A 13448-nucleotide genomic window follows, 5' to 3' on the forward strand; every position below is an offset into this window, starting at 1 on the left:
TGGACCCTGGTCATGTAGGGCTGGGAGAGTCAGTAAGATTATGTAATAGGTGCCTACAGTAAGTCAGTAAGGAGGCAGAAGCTGCTTCTGGTACATGGACCCTGGTCATGTAGGGCTGGGAGAGTCAGTAAGATTATGTAATAGGGGCCTACAGTAAGTCAGTAAGGAGGCAGAAGCAGCTTCTGGTACATGGACCCCGGTCATGTAGGGCTGGGAGAGTCAGTAAGATTATGTAATAGGGGCCTACAGTAAGTCAGTAAGGAGGCAGAAGCTGCTTCTGGTACATGGACCCCGGTCATGTAGAGCTGGGAGAGTCAGTAAGATTATGTAATAGGGGCCTACAGTAAGTCAGTAAGGAGGCAGAAGCAGCTTCTGGTACATGGACCCTGGTCATGGAGGGCTGGGAGAGTCAGTAAGATTATGTAATAGGGGCCTACAGTAAGTCAGTAAGGCGGCAGAAGCTGCTTCTGGTACATGGACCCTGGTCATGTAGGGCTGGGAGAGTCAGTAAGATTATGTAATAGGGGCCTACAGTAAGTCAGTAAGGAGGCAGAAGCTGCTTCTGGTACATGGACCCCGGTCATGTAGGGCTGGGAGAGTCAGTAAGATTATGTAATAGGGGCCTACAGTAAGTCAGTAAGGAGGCAGAAGCTGCTTCTGGTACATGGACCCCGGTCATGTAGGGCTGGGAGAGTCAGTAAGATTATGTAATAGGGGCCTACAGTAAGTCAGTAAGGAGGCAGAAGCAGCTTCTGGTACATGGACCCCGGTCATGTAGGGCTGGGAGAGTCAGTAAGATTATGTAATAGGGGCCTACAGTAAGTCAGTAAGGAGGCAGAAGCTGCTTCTGGTACATGGACCCCGGTCATGTAGGGCTGGGAGAGTCAGTAAGATTATGTAATAGGGGCCTACAGTAAGTCAGTAAGGAGGCAGAAGCTGCTTCTGGCACATGGACCCTGGTCATGTAGGGCTGGGAGAGTCAGTAAGATTATGTAATAGGGGACTACAGTAAGTCAGTAAGGAGGCAGAAGCTGCTTCTGGTACATGGACCCTGGTCATGTAGGGCTGGGAGAGTCAGTAAGATTATGTAATAGGGGACTACAGTAAGTCAGTAAGGAGGCAGAAGCTGCTTCTGGTACATGGACCCTGGTCATGTAGGGCTGGGAGAGTCAGTAAGATTATGTAATAGGGGACTAAAGTAAGTCAGTAAGGAGGCAGAAGCTGCTTCTGGTACATGGACCCTGGTCATGTAGGGCTGGGAGAGTCAGTAAGATTGTGTAATAGGGGTCTACAGTAAGTCAGTAAGGAGGCAGAAGCTGCTTCTGGTACATGGACCCTGGTCATGTAGGGCTGGGAGAGTCAGTAAGATTATGTAATAGGGGCCTACAGTAAGTCAGTAAGGAGGCAGAAGCTGCTTCTGGTACATGGACCCTGGTCATGTAGGGCTGGGAGAGTCAGTAAGATTATGTAATAGGGGCCTACAGTAAGTCAGTAAGGAAGCAGAAGCTGCTTCTGGTACATGGACCCTGGTCATGTAGGGCTGGGAGAGTCAGTAAGATTGTGTAATAGGGGCCTACAGTAAGTCAGTAAGGAGGCAGAAGCTGCTTCTGGTACATGGACCCTGGTCATGTAGGGCTGGGAGATTCAGTAAGATTGTGTAATAGGGGCCTACAGTAAGTCAGTAAGGAGGCAGAAGCTGCTTCTGGTACATGGACCCTGGTCATGTAGGGCTGGGAGAGTCAGTAAGATTGTGTAATTGGGGCCTACAGTAAGTCAGTAAGGAGGCAGAAGCTGCTTCTGGCACATGGACCCTGGTCATGTAGGGCTGGGAGAGTCAGTAAGATTATGTAATAGGGGCCTACAGTAAGTCAGTAAGGAGGCAGAAGCTGTTTCTGGTACATGGACCCTGGTCATGTAGGGCTGGGAGAGTCAGTAAGATTATGTAATAGGTGCCTACAGTAAGTCAGTAAGGAGGCAGAAGCTGCTTCTGGTACATGGACCCTGGTCATGTAGTGCTGGGAGAGTCAGTAAGATTATGTAATAGGGCCCTACAGTAAGTCAGTAAGGAGGCAGAAGCTGCTTCTGGTAACATGGACCCTGGACATGTAGGACTGGAAGAGTCAGTAAGATTATGTAATAGGGGCCTACAGTAAGTCAGTAAGGAGGCAGAAGCTGCTTCTGGTACATGGACCCTGGTCATGTAGGGCTGGGAGAGTCAGTAAGATTATGTAATAGGGGACTACAGTAAGTCAGTAAGGAGGCAGAAGCTGCTTCTGGTACATGGACCCTGGTCATGTAGGGCTGGGAGAGTCAGTAAGATTATGTAATAGGGGACTACAGTAAGTCAGTAAGGAGGCAGAAGCTGCTTCTGGTACATGGACCCTGGTCATGTAGGGCTGGGAGAGTCAGTAAGATTATGTAATAGGGGACTAAAGTAAGTCAGTAAGGAGGCAGAAGCTGCTTCTGGTACATGGACCCTGGTCATGTAGGGCTGGGAGAGTCAGTAAGATTATGTAATAGGGGCCTACAGTAAGTCAGCAAGGAGGCAGAAGCTGCTTCTGGTACATGGACCCTGGTCATGTAGGGCTGGGAGAGTCAGTAAGATTATGTAATAGGGGCCTACAGTAAGTCAGTAAGGAGACAGAAGCTGCTTCTGGTACATGGACCCTGGTCATGTAGGGCTGGGAGAGTCAGTAAGATTATGTAATAGGTGCCTACAGTAAGTCAGTAAGGAGGCAGAAGCTGCTTCTGGTACATGGACCCTGGTCATGTAGGGCTGGGAGAGTCAGTAAGATTATGTAATAGGGGCCTACAGTAAGTCAGTAAGGAGGCAGAAGCTGCTTCTGGTACATGGACCCTGGTCATGTAGGGCTGGGAGAGTCAGTAAGATTATGTAATAGGGGCCTACAGTAAGTCAGTAAGGAGGCAGAAGCTGCTTCTGGTACATGGACCCTGGTCATGTAGGGCTGGGAGAGTCAGTAAGATTATGTAATAGGGGACTACAGTAAGTCAGTAAGGAGGCAGAAGCTGCTTCTGGTACATGGACCCTGGTCATGTAGGGCTGGGAGAGTCAGTAAGATTATGTAATAGGGGACTACAGTAAGTCAGTAAGGAGGCAGAAGCTGCTTCTGGTACATGGACCCTGGTCATGTAGGGCTGGGAGAGTCAGTAAGATTATGTAATAGGGGACTACAGTAAGTCAGTAAGGAGGCAGAAGCTGCTTCTGGTACATGGACCCTGGTCATGTAGGGCTGGGAGAGTCAGTAAGATTATGTAATAGGGGACTAAAGTAAGTCAGTAAGGAGGCAGAAGCTGCTTCTGGTACATGGACCCTGGTCATGTAGGGCTGGGAGAGTCAGTAAGATTATGTAATAGGGGCCTACAGTAAGTCAGTAAGGAGGCAGAAGCAGCTTCTGGTACATGGACCCTGGTCATGTAGGGCTGGGAGAGTCAGTAAGATTATGTAATAGGGGACTACAGTAAGTCAGTAAGGAGGCAGAAGCTGCTTCTGGTACATGGACCCTGGTCATGTAGGGCTGGGAGAGTCAGTAAGATTATGTAATAGGGGACTAAAGTAAGTCAGTAAGGAGGCAGAAGCTGCTTCTGGTACATGGACCCTGGTCATGTAGGGCTGGGAGAGTCAGTAAGATTATGTAATAGGGGCCTACAGTAAGTCAGCAAGGAGGCAGAAGCTGCTTCTGGTACATGGACCCTGGTCATGTAGGGCTGGGAGAGTCAGTAAGATTATGTAATAGGGGCCTACAGTAAGTCAGTAAGGAGACAGAAGCTGCTTCTGGTACATGGACCCTGGTCATGTAGGGCTGGGAGAGTCAGTAAGATTATGTAATAGGTGCCTACAGTAAGTCAGTAAGGAGGCAGAAGCTGCTTCTGGTACATGGACCCTGGTCATGTAGGGCTGGGAGAGTCAGTAAGATTATGTAATAGGGGCCTACAGTAAGTCAGTAAGGAGGCAGAAGCTGCTTCTGGTACATGGACCCTGGTCATGTAGGGCTGGGAGAGTCAGTAAGATTATGTAATAGGGGCCTACAGTAAGTCAGTAAGGAGGCAGAAGCTGCTTCTGGTACATGGACCCTGGTCATGTAGGGCTGGGAGAGTCAGTAAGATTATGTAATAGGGGACTACAGTAAGTCAGTAAGGAGGCAGAAGCTGCTTCTGGTACATGGACCCTGGTCATGTAGGGCTGGGAGAGTCAGTAAGATTATGTAATAGGGGACTACAGTAAGTCAGTAAGGAGGCAGAAGCTGCTTCTGGTACATGGACCCTGGTCATGTAGGGCTGGGAGAGTCAGTAAGATTATGTAATAGGGGACTACAGTAAGTCAGTAAGGAGGCAGAAGCTGCTTCTGGTACATGGACCCTGGTCATGTAGGGCTGGGAGAGTCAGTAAGATTATGTAATAGGGGACTAAAGTAAGTCAGTAAGGAGGCAGAAGCTGCTTCTGGTACATGGACCCTGGTCATGTAGGGCTGGGAGAGTCAGTAAGATTATGTAATAGGGGCCTACAGTAAGTCAGTAAGGAGGCAGAAGCAGCTTCTGGTACATGGACCCTGGTCATGTAGGGCTGGGAGAGTCAGTAAGATTATGTAATAGGGGCCTACAGTAAGTCAGTAAGGAGGCAGAAGCTGCTTCTGGTACATGGACCCTGGTCATGTAGGGCTGGGAGAGTCAGTAAGATTATGTAATAGGGGACTACAATAAGTCAGTAAGGAGGCAGAAGCTGCTTCTGGTACATGGACCCTGGTCATGTAGGGCTGGGAGAGTCAGTAAGATTATGTAATAGGGGACTACAGTAAGTAAGGAGGCAGAAGCTGCTTCTGGTACATGGACCCTGGTCATGTAGGGCTGGGAGAGTCAGTAAGATTATGTAATAGGGGACTACAGTAAGTCAGTAAGGAGGCAGAAGCTGCTTCTGGTACATGGACCCTGGTCATGTAGGGCTGGGAGAGTCAGTAAGATTATGTAATAGGGGCCTACAGTAAGTCAGCAAGGAGGCAGAAGCTGCTTCTGGTACATGGACCCTGGTCATGTAGGGCTGGGAGAGTCAGTAAGATTGTGTAATAGGGGCCTACAGTAAGTCAGTACGGAGGCAGAAGCTGCTTCTGGTACATGGACCCTGGTCATGTAGGGCTGGGAGAGTCAGTAAGATTATGCAATAGGGGCCTACAGTAAGTCAGTACGGAGGCAGAGGCTGCTTCTGGTACATGGACCCTGGTCATGTAGGGCTGGGAGAGTCAGTAAGATTATGTAATAGGGGCCTACAGTAAGTGAGTAAGGAGGCAGAAGCTGCTTCTGGTACATGGACCCTGGTCATGTAGGGCTGGGAGAGTCAGTAAGATTATGTAATAGGGCCCTACAGTAAGTCAGTAAGGAGGCAGAAGCTGCTTCTGGTACATGGACCCTGGTCATGTAGGGCTGGGAGATTCAGTAAGATTGTGTAATAGGGGCCTACAGTAAGTCAGTAAGGAGGCAGAAGCTGCTTCTGGTACATGGACCCTGTTCATGTAGGGCTGGGAGAGTCAGTAAGATTGTGTAATAGGGGCCTACAGTAAGTCAGTAAGGAGGCAGAAGCTGCTTCTGGCACATGGACCCTGGTCATGTAGGGCTGGGAGAGTCAGTAAGATTGTGTAATAGGGGACTACAGTAAGGTCAGTAAGGAGGCAGAAGCTGCTTCTGGTACATGGACCCTGGTCATGTAGGGCTGGGAGAGTCAGTAAGATTATGTAATAGGGGCCTACAGTAAGTCAGTACGGAGGCAGAAGCTGCTTCTGGTACATGGACCCTGGTCATGTAGGGCTGGGAGAGTCAGTAAGATTATGTAATAGGGGCCTACAGTAAGTCAGTACGGAGGCAGAAGCTGCTTCTGGTACATGGACCCTGGTCATGTAGGGCTGGGAGAGTCAGTAAGATTATGTAATAGGGCCCTACAGTAAGTCAGTAAGGAGGCAGAAGCTGCTTCTGGTACATGGACCCTGGTCATGTAGGGCTGGGAGAGTCAGTAAGATTATGTAATAGGGCCCTACAGTAAGTCAGTAAGGAGGCAGAAGCTGCTTCTGGTAACATGGACCCTGGACATGTAGGGCTGGAAGAGTCAGTAAGATTATGTAATAGGGGCCTACAGTAAGTCAGTAAGGAGGCAGAAGCTGCTTCTGGTACATGGACCCTGGTCATGTAGGGCTGGGAGAGTCAGTAAGATTATGTAATAGGGGACTACAGTAAGTGAGTAAGGAGGCAGAAGCTGCTTCTGGTACATGGACCCTGGTCATGTAGGGCTGGGAGAGTCAGTAAGATTATGTAATAGGGGACTACAGTAAGTGAGTAAGGAGGCAGAAGCTGCTTCTGGTACATGGACCCTGGTCATGTAGGGCTGGGAGAGTCAGTAAGATTGTGTAATAGGGGCCTACAGTAAGTCAGTAAGGAGGCAGAAGCTGCTTCTGGTACATGGACCCTGGTCATGTAGGGCTGGGAGAGTCAGTAAGATTGTGTAATAGGGGCCTACAGTAAGTCAGTAAGGAGGCAGAAGCTGCTTCTGGTACATGGGCCCTGGTCATGTAGGGCTGGGAGAGTCAGTAAGATTATGTAATAGGGGACTACAGTAAGTCAGTAAGGAGGCAGAAGCTGCTTCTGGTACATGGACCCTGGTCATGTAGGGCTGGGAGAGTCAGTAAGATTGTGTAATAGGGGCCTACAGTAAGTCAGTAAGGAGGCAGAAGCTGCTTCTGGTACATGGGCCCTGGTCATGTAGGGCTGGGAGAGTCAGTAAGATTATGTAATAGGGGACTACAGTAAGTCAGTAAGGAGGCAGAAGCTGCTTCTGGTACATGGACCCTGGTCATGTAGGGCTGGGAGAGTCAGTAAGATTATGTAATAGGGGCCTACAGTAAGTCAGCAAGGAGACAGAAGCTGCTTCTGGTACATGGACCCTGGTCATGTAGGGCTGGGAGAGTCAGTAAGATTATGTAATAGGGGCCTACAGTAAGTCAGCAAGGAGGCAGAAGCTGCTTCTGGTACATGGACCCTGGTCATGTAGGGCTGGGAGAGTCAGTAAGATTATGTAATAGGTGCCTACAGTAAGTCAGTAAGGAGGCAGAAGCTGCTTCTGGTACATGGACCCTGGTCATGTAGGGCTGGGAGAGTCAGTAAGATTATGTAATAGGGGCCTACAGTAAGTCAGTAAGGAGGCAGAAGCTGCTTCTGGTACATGGACCCTGGTCATGTAGGGCTGGGAGAGTCAGTAAGATTATGTAATAGGGGCCTACAGTAAGTCAGTAAGGAGGCAGAAGTTGCTTCTGGTACATGGACCCTGGTCATGTAGGGCTGGGAGAGTCAGTAAGATTATGTAATAGGGGCCTACAGTAAGTCAGTAAGGAGGCAGAAGCTGCTTCTGGTACATGGACCCCGGTCATGTAGGGCTGGGAGAGTCAGTAAGATTATGTAATAGGGGCCTACAGTAAGTCAGTAAGGAGGCAGAAGCAGCTTCTGGTACATGGACCCCGGTCATGTAGAGCTGGGAGAGTCAGTAAGATTATGTAATAGGGGCCTACAGTAAGTCAGTAAGGAGGCAGAAGCAGCTTCTGGTACATGGACCCTGGTCATGTAGGGCTGGGAGAGTCAGTAAGATTATGTAATAGGGGCCTACAGTAAGTCAGTAAGGAGGCAGAAGCTGCTTCTGGTACATGGACCCTGGTCATGTAGGGCTGGGAGAGTCAGTAAGATTATGTAATAGGGGCCTACAGTAAGTCAGTAAGGAGGCAGAAGCTGCTTCTGGTACATGGACCCTGGTCATGTAGGGCTGGGAGAGTCAGTAAGATTATGTAATAGGGGCCTACAGTAAGTCAGTAAGGAGGCAGAAGCTGCTTCTGGTACATGGACCCTGGTCATGTAGGGCTGGGAGAGTCAGTAAGATTATGTAATAGGGGCCTACAGTAAGTCAGTAAGGAGGCAGAAGCTGCTTCTGGTACATGGACCCTGGTCATGTAGGGCTGGGAGAGTCAGTAAGATTATGTAATAGGGGCCTACAGTAAGTCAGTAAGGAGGCAGAAGCTGCTTCTGGTACATGGACCCTGGTCATGTAGGGCTGGGAGAGTCAGTAAGATTATGTATTAGGGGCCTACAGTAAGTCAGTAAGGAGGCAGAAGCTGCTTCTGGTACATGGACCCTGGTCATGTAGGGCTGGGAGAGTCAGTAAGATTATGTAATAGGGGCCTACAGTAAGTCAGTAAGGAGGCAGAAGCTGCTTCTGGTACATGGACCCCGGTCATGTAGGGCTGGGAGAGTCAGTAAGATTATGTAATAGGGGCCTACAGTAAGTCAGTAAGGAGGCAGAAGCTGCTTCTGGTACATGGACCCCGGTCATGTAGGGCTGGGAGAGTCAGTAAGATTATGTAATAGGGGCCTACAGTAAGTCAGTAAGGAGGCAGAAGCTGCTTCTGGTACATGGACCCTGGTCATGTAGGGCTGGGAGAGTCAGTAAGATTGTGTAATAGGGGTCTACAGTAAGTCAGTAAGGAGGCAGAAGCTGCTTCTGGTACATGGACCCTGGTCATGTAGGGCTGGGAGAGTCAGTAAGATTATGTAATAGGGGCCTACAGTAAGTAGGCAGAAGCTGCTTCTGGTACATGGACCCTGGTCATGTAGGGCTGGGAGAGTAAGATTATGTAATAGGGGCCTACAGTAAGTCAGTAAGGAAGCAGAAGCTGCTTCTGGTACATGGACCCTGGTCATGTAGGGCTGGGAGAGTCAGTAAGATTGTGTAATAGGGGCCTACAGTAAGTCAGTAAGGAGGCAGAAGCTGCTTCTGGTACATGGACCCTGGTCATGTAGGGCTGGGAGAGTCAGTAAGATTGTGTAATAGGGGCCTACAGTAAGTCAGTAAGGAGGCAGAAGCTGCTTCTGGTACATGGACCCTGGTCATGTAGGGCTGGGAGAGTCAGTAAGATTATGTAATAGGGGCCTACAGTAAGTCAGTACGGAGGCAGAAGCTGCTTCTGGTACATGGACCCTGGTCATGTAGGGCTGGGAGAGTCAGTAAGATTATGCAATAGGGGCCTACAGTAAGTCAGTACGGAGGCAGAAGCTGCTTCTGGTACATGGACCCTGGTCATGTAGGGCTGGGAGAGTCAGTAAGATTATGCAATAGGGGCCTACAGTAAGTCAGTACGGAGGCAGAAGCTGCTTCTGGTACATGGACCCTGGTCATGTAGGGCTGGGAGAGTCAGTAAGATTCTGTAATAGGGAACTACAGTAAGTCAGTAAGGAGGCAGAAGCTGCTTCTGGTACATGGACCCTGGTCATGTAGGGCTGGGAGAGTCAGTAAGATTATGTAATAGGTGCCTACAGTAAGTCAGTAAGGAGGCAGAAGCTGCTTCTGGTACATGGACCCTGGTCATGTAGGGCTGGGAGAGTCAGTAAGATTATGTAATAGGGCCCTACAGTAAGTCAGTAAGGAGGCAGAAGCTGCTTCTGGTACATGGACCCTGGTCATGTAGGGCTGGGAGAGTCAGTAAGATTATGTAATAGGGGCCTACAGTAAGTCAGTAAGGAAGCAGAAGCTGCTTCTGGTACATGGACCCTGGTCATGTAGGGCTGGGAGAGTCAGTAAGATTGTGTAATAGGGGCCTACAGTAAGTCAGTAAGGAGGCAGAAGCTGCTTCTGGTACATGGACCCTGGTCATGTAGGGCTGGGAGATTCAGTAAGATTGTGTAATAGGGGCCTACAGTAAGTCAGTAAGGAGGCAGAAGCTGCTTCTGGTACATGGACCCTGGTCATGTAGGGCTGGGAGATTCAGTAAGATTGTGTAATAGGGGCCTACAGTAAGTCAGTAAGGAGGCAGAAGCTGCTTCTGGTACATGGACCCTGGTCATGTAGGGCTGGGAGAGTCAGTAAGATTATGTAATAGGGGCCTACAGTAAGTCAGTAAGGATAGCAGATGCTGTTAATTAGCAATCCTTTTTCTAGCGTGCTGGGGGCCGCCCATCGCAGGGCGAGGCAGCCTAGTATGCTGACCGGCGCCTCCCCCCTTTATGAAGCAGAAATTGCGATCGCTCCACAATTTCTGCTTCATCTTAGAAACTAGTGAAGCATCCTGCCAGCTTAGCTGTGCCTGCAGGATCCCCACCGCGTTCTTCTAGATTGCGATGGCTGCGTGTGATGCCATGCAGCCACAGTGAACATGACCGTTTGTCCGCCTCCCTTTCTCGCAACACCGCACTTGTAACGCTCCATCTTCTCACTGGAAATGGAGCTTTACCCCCCACCCCGTGACCGCCTCTGCCTGTTTAACAAGTAGCAATCACATTTCCTACAGCCCCCTGTAGAGAATGCAGGTGCATACGCAGGACGGGCGCTGCGCATGCGTCCGCAAGTTTTTCTCAATAATTCCGTTTGGATCACACACTGTAGTCCAACCTGAATTAGGCCCAGAGTCACCATCTTACAGGCAGCCGGTGAAGGGAGTAGAGAATGGGTGTTATGTGGCAGGAACGGGCTGGTTAGGTAACAGCCTGGCTGCTGCATTCTCTACAAGCTACAAGCGGTGCAATTCTTTTGCTGGGAGACCCAGGTAGAGGACATTGCAGTAGTCTATGTGTGATGATAAAAGTGCATGTATGACTGTAGGTAGATCTTCTGAGGGAAATAAGTGCTGGAGTCTGACTATGTTCCTCAGATGAGGATCTGATTGTGGCAGATACCTGATGTCTAAGTGTCACTCTACCATCCAGGACACCAAGATTCTGCACAGGATCAGCATTATGTAAACCTGAACCCCCAAGCGTAAGTCTGGTTGGTAACAAAGCTGAGCTGTAGCCCTGTCCTTTGTTGGTGAGCTAGCATAAGGACCTGTTTCACCTGGATTAAGTCACAGCCCGCTGGCAACACCCACACCTGGAGCTCAGCTAGACATTTAGGATTGGTACTGGGTTCTCAGTACCCAGAACAAAAGACAGACCATCTGTAGGCAGTGGTAGATGAGGGCATGACAGCTGATTATTTCACCCAGTGGTTACATGTATATTGCAAAAAGCACAGGACATAGGATAAGAACCTTGAAGAACAACGCATGGCAATAATAAGTATACTCCAGAAGATTAAAATGGCTTCTCACCTGTGTGATTTCTCTGGTGTGTAACAAGATGTGATTTCTGTCTAAAACATTTCCCACAGTCAGAACATGGAAATAGCCTCTCACCTGTGTGAGTTCTCTGATGTATAACAAGATCTGATTTCCGGCCAAAACATTTCCCACACTCAGAACATGGAAATGGCTTCTCACCTGTGTGACTTCTGTGATGTATAACAAGATCTGATTTGTATGTAACACATTTCCCACACTCAGAGCAAGAATATGGCTTCTCACCTGTGTGACTTCTCTGATGTTTAACAAGATCTGATTTATATGTAAAACATTTCCCACACTCAGAACATGGAAATGGCCTCTCACCTGTGTGACTTAGCTGATGTCTAACAAGTTGTGATTTCTGGGCAAAACATTTCTCACACTCAGAGCAAGAAAATGGCTTCTCACCTGTGTGACTTCTCTGATGGCTAACAAGTTGTAATTTGTCTGCAAAACATTTCCCACACTCAGGACATGGAAATGGCTTCTCACCTGTGTGACTTCGCTGATGATCAACAAGATGTGATTTCCGTGAAAAACATTTCTCACACTCAGAGCAAGAAAATGGCTTCTCACCTGTGTGACTTCTCTGATGTATAACAAGATGTGATTTGTCTGCAAAACATTTCCCACACTCAGAACATGGAAACGGCTTCTCACCTGTGTGACTTCTCTGATGTCTAACAAGCTCTGGTTTGACTGCAAAACATTTCCCACACTCAGAACATGGAAACGGCTTCTCACCTGTGTGACTTCTCTGATGTCTAACAAGCTCTGGTTTGACTGCAAAACATTTCCCACACTCAGAACATAGAAATGGCTTCTCCCCTGTGTGACTTCTCTGATGTATAACAAGATGTGATTTCCGGGCAAAACATTTCCCACACTCAGAACATGGAAATAGCCTCTCACCTGTGTGAGTTCTCTGATGTATAACAAGATGTGATTTCCGGCCAAAACATTTCCCACACTCAGAACATGGAAATGGCTTCTCACCTGTGTGACTTTGCTGATGTCTAACAAGACATGATTTCCAAGTAAAACATTTTCCACAGTCAGAACATGGAAATGGCCCCTCACCTGTGTGAGTTCTCTGATGTTTAACAAGTTGTGATTTCCGGCCAAAACATTTCCCACACTCAGAACATGGAAATGGCTTCTCACCTGTGTGACTTTGCTGATGTGTAACAAGACATGATTTCCAAGTAAAACATTTTCCACAGTCAGAACATGGAAATGGCCTCTCACCTGTGTGACGTCTCTGATGTCTAACAAGATATGATTTATATGTAAAACATTTTCCACACTCAGAACATGGAAATTGCCTCTCAGCTGCCTTAGCTGGCTGATGGGTAATAAGCTTTGTGTTCTGTGTAAAACATTTGGCATCTATAGAACAGGGAAACACTGTATCTACTCTCAGAGCTGTAACAAATGCTCCAATATCAGAGTGATCAGGAGAACATTTCCCAGGATCAGGGGGATCAGATGATAGAGCTGGATGTATAATTGGGGTAATGGGGTTATCTCCTGGAGAATCCTGTCTACTGTCATTATCTTTTATGTCACAATCCGGGGATAACATTAGACGTCCTTCAGAGATATTCCTGCTTGTGTGTCCATCTGCTGGAAATAAAATACATTATGGAAATACAAAAATGAGAACACACAATAACAAATGTAATATTATAATAAGACTTAGATATCTCTCTCTCTTGTACTTGTAACTAACCATGAAGTATAGATGGAGATGTAGTCACTCGCCAAGTCCTATGTCAGCACCAATGTAAAACAATGGATGGGGAACACATCGTATGAATTGGAGATTCTAGATGAACAATAACATCAGTCATATGAGCTGATGGATCAGAGAAATGTCTCCTAACGTTACTCCTGGAAGCATTGGTAAGGTAGCATTCCTTTATGTGTGTGCTCATATGCTGGTAAGCCTGTACATGTGTTGCTCACCCTTATATAAGGTATATTGCTACAGCAGAGTACGTGTGGAACAAGGTAACTTACATGCAATACACCATATAATACCCTGTAATCATCATCATCTTCCAGGTTATAATCCACTTTTACACCCCCCATCATCAGTGTCTTACCTCTATTCTCTCAATAGTAATAAGGATGATGTGTGTACAGTAAGTATGATATAGAGAATTACATATCAGGATCTATACAGCTGCCGCCATACTTCTGCTTCTCATACGTGTGCTACTGGCAGCAGTGAACATCTGAGTGAGATTGCAGGGAAGACAGCAGAGTCTGATGAGAAAGAGATTGGATCTGCCTTTGCAGGGATGTACCA

General features: G+C 47.9%; 1 protein-coding gene across 1 annotated transcript in view; it reads right to left on the bottom strand.

Moving 5' to 3' along the window:
* Positions 1-13448, bottom strand: part of LOC134983671 (zinc finger protein 585A-like) — a 265558-nt gene that overhangs the window by 191993 nt on the left and 60117 nt on the right. Inside the window, exon 6 of the mRNA XM_063949335.1 lies at positions 11207-12757. Coding sequence (XP_063805405.1) covers positions 11207-12757 — 1551 coding nt within the window. The remainder of the gene's footprint in view (positions 1-11206; positions 12758-13448) is intronic.

The sequence above is a fragment of the Pseudophryne corroboree genome (genome assembly GCF_028390025.1).
Source record: "Pseudophryne corroboree isolate aPseCor3 chromosome 3 unlocalized genomic scaffold, aPseCor3.hap2 SUPER_3_unloc_20, whole genome shotgun sequence".
Taxonomy (NCBI): Eukaryota; Metazoa; Chordata; class Amphibia; order Anura; family Myobatrachidae; genus Pseudophryne; species Pseudophryne corroboree.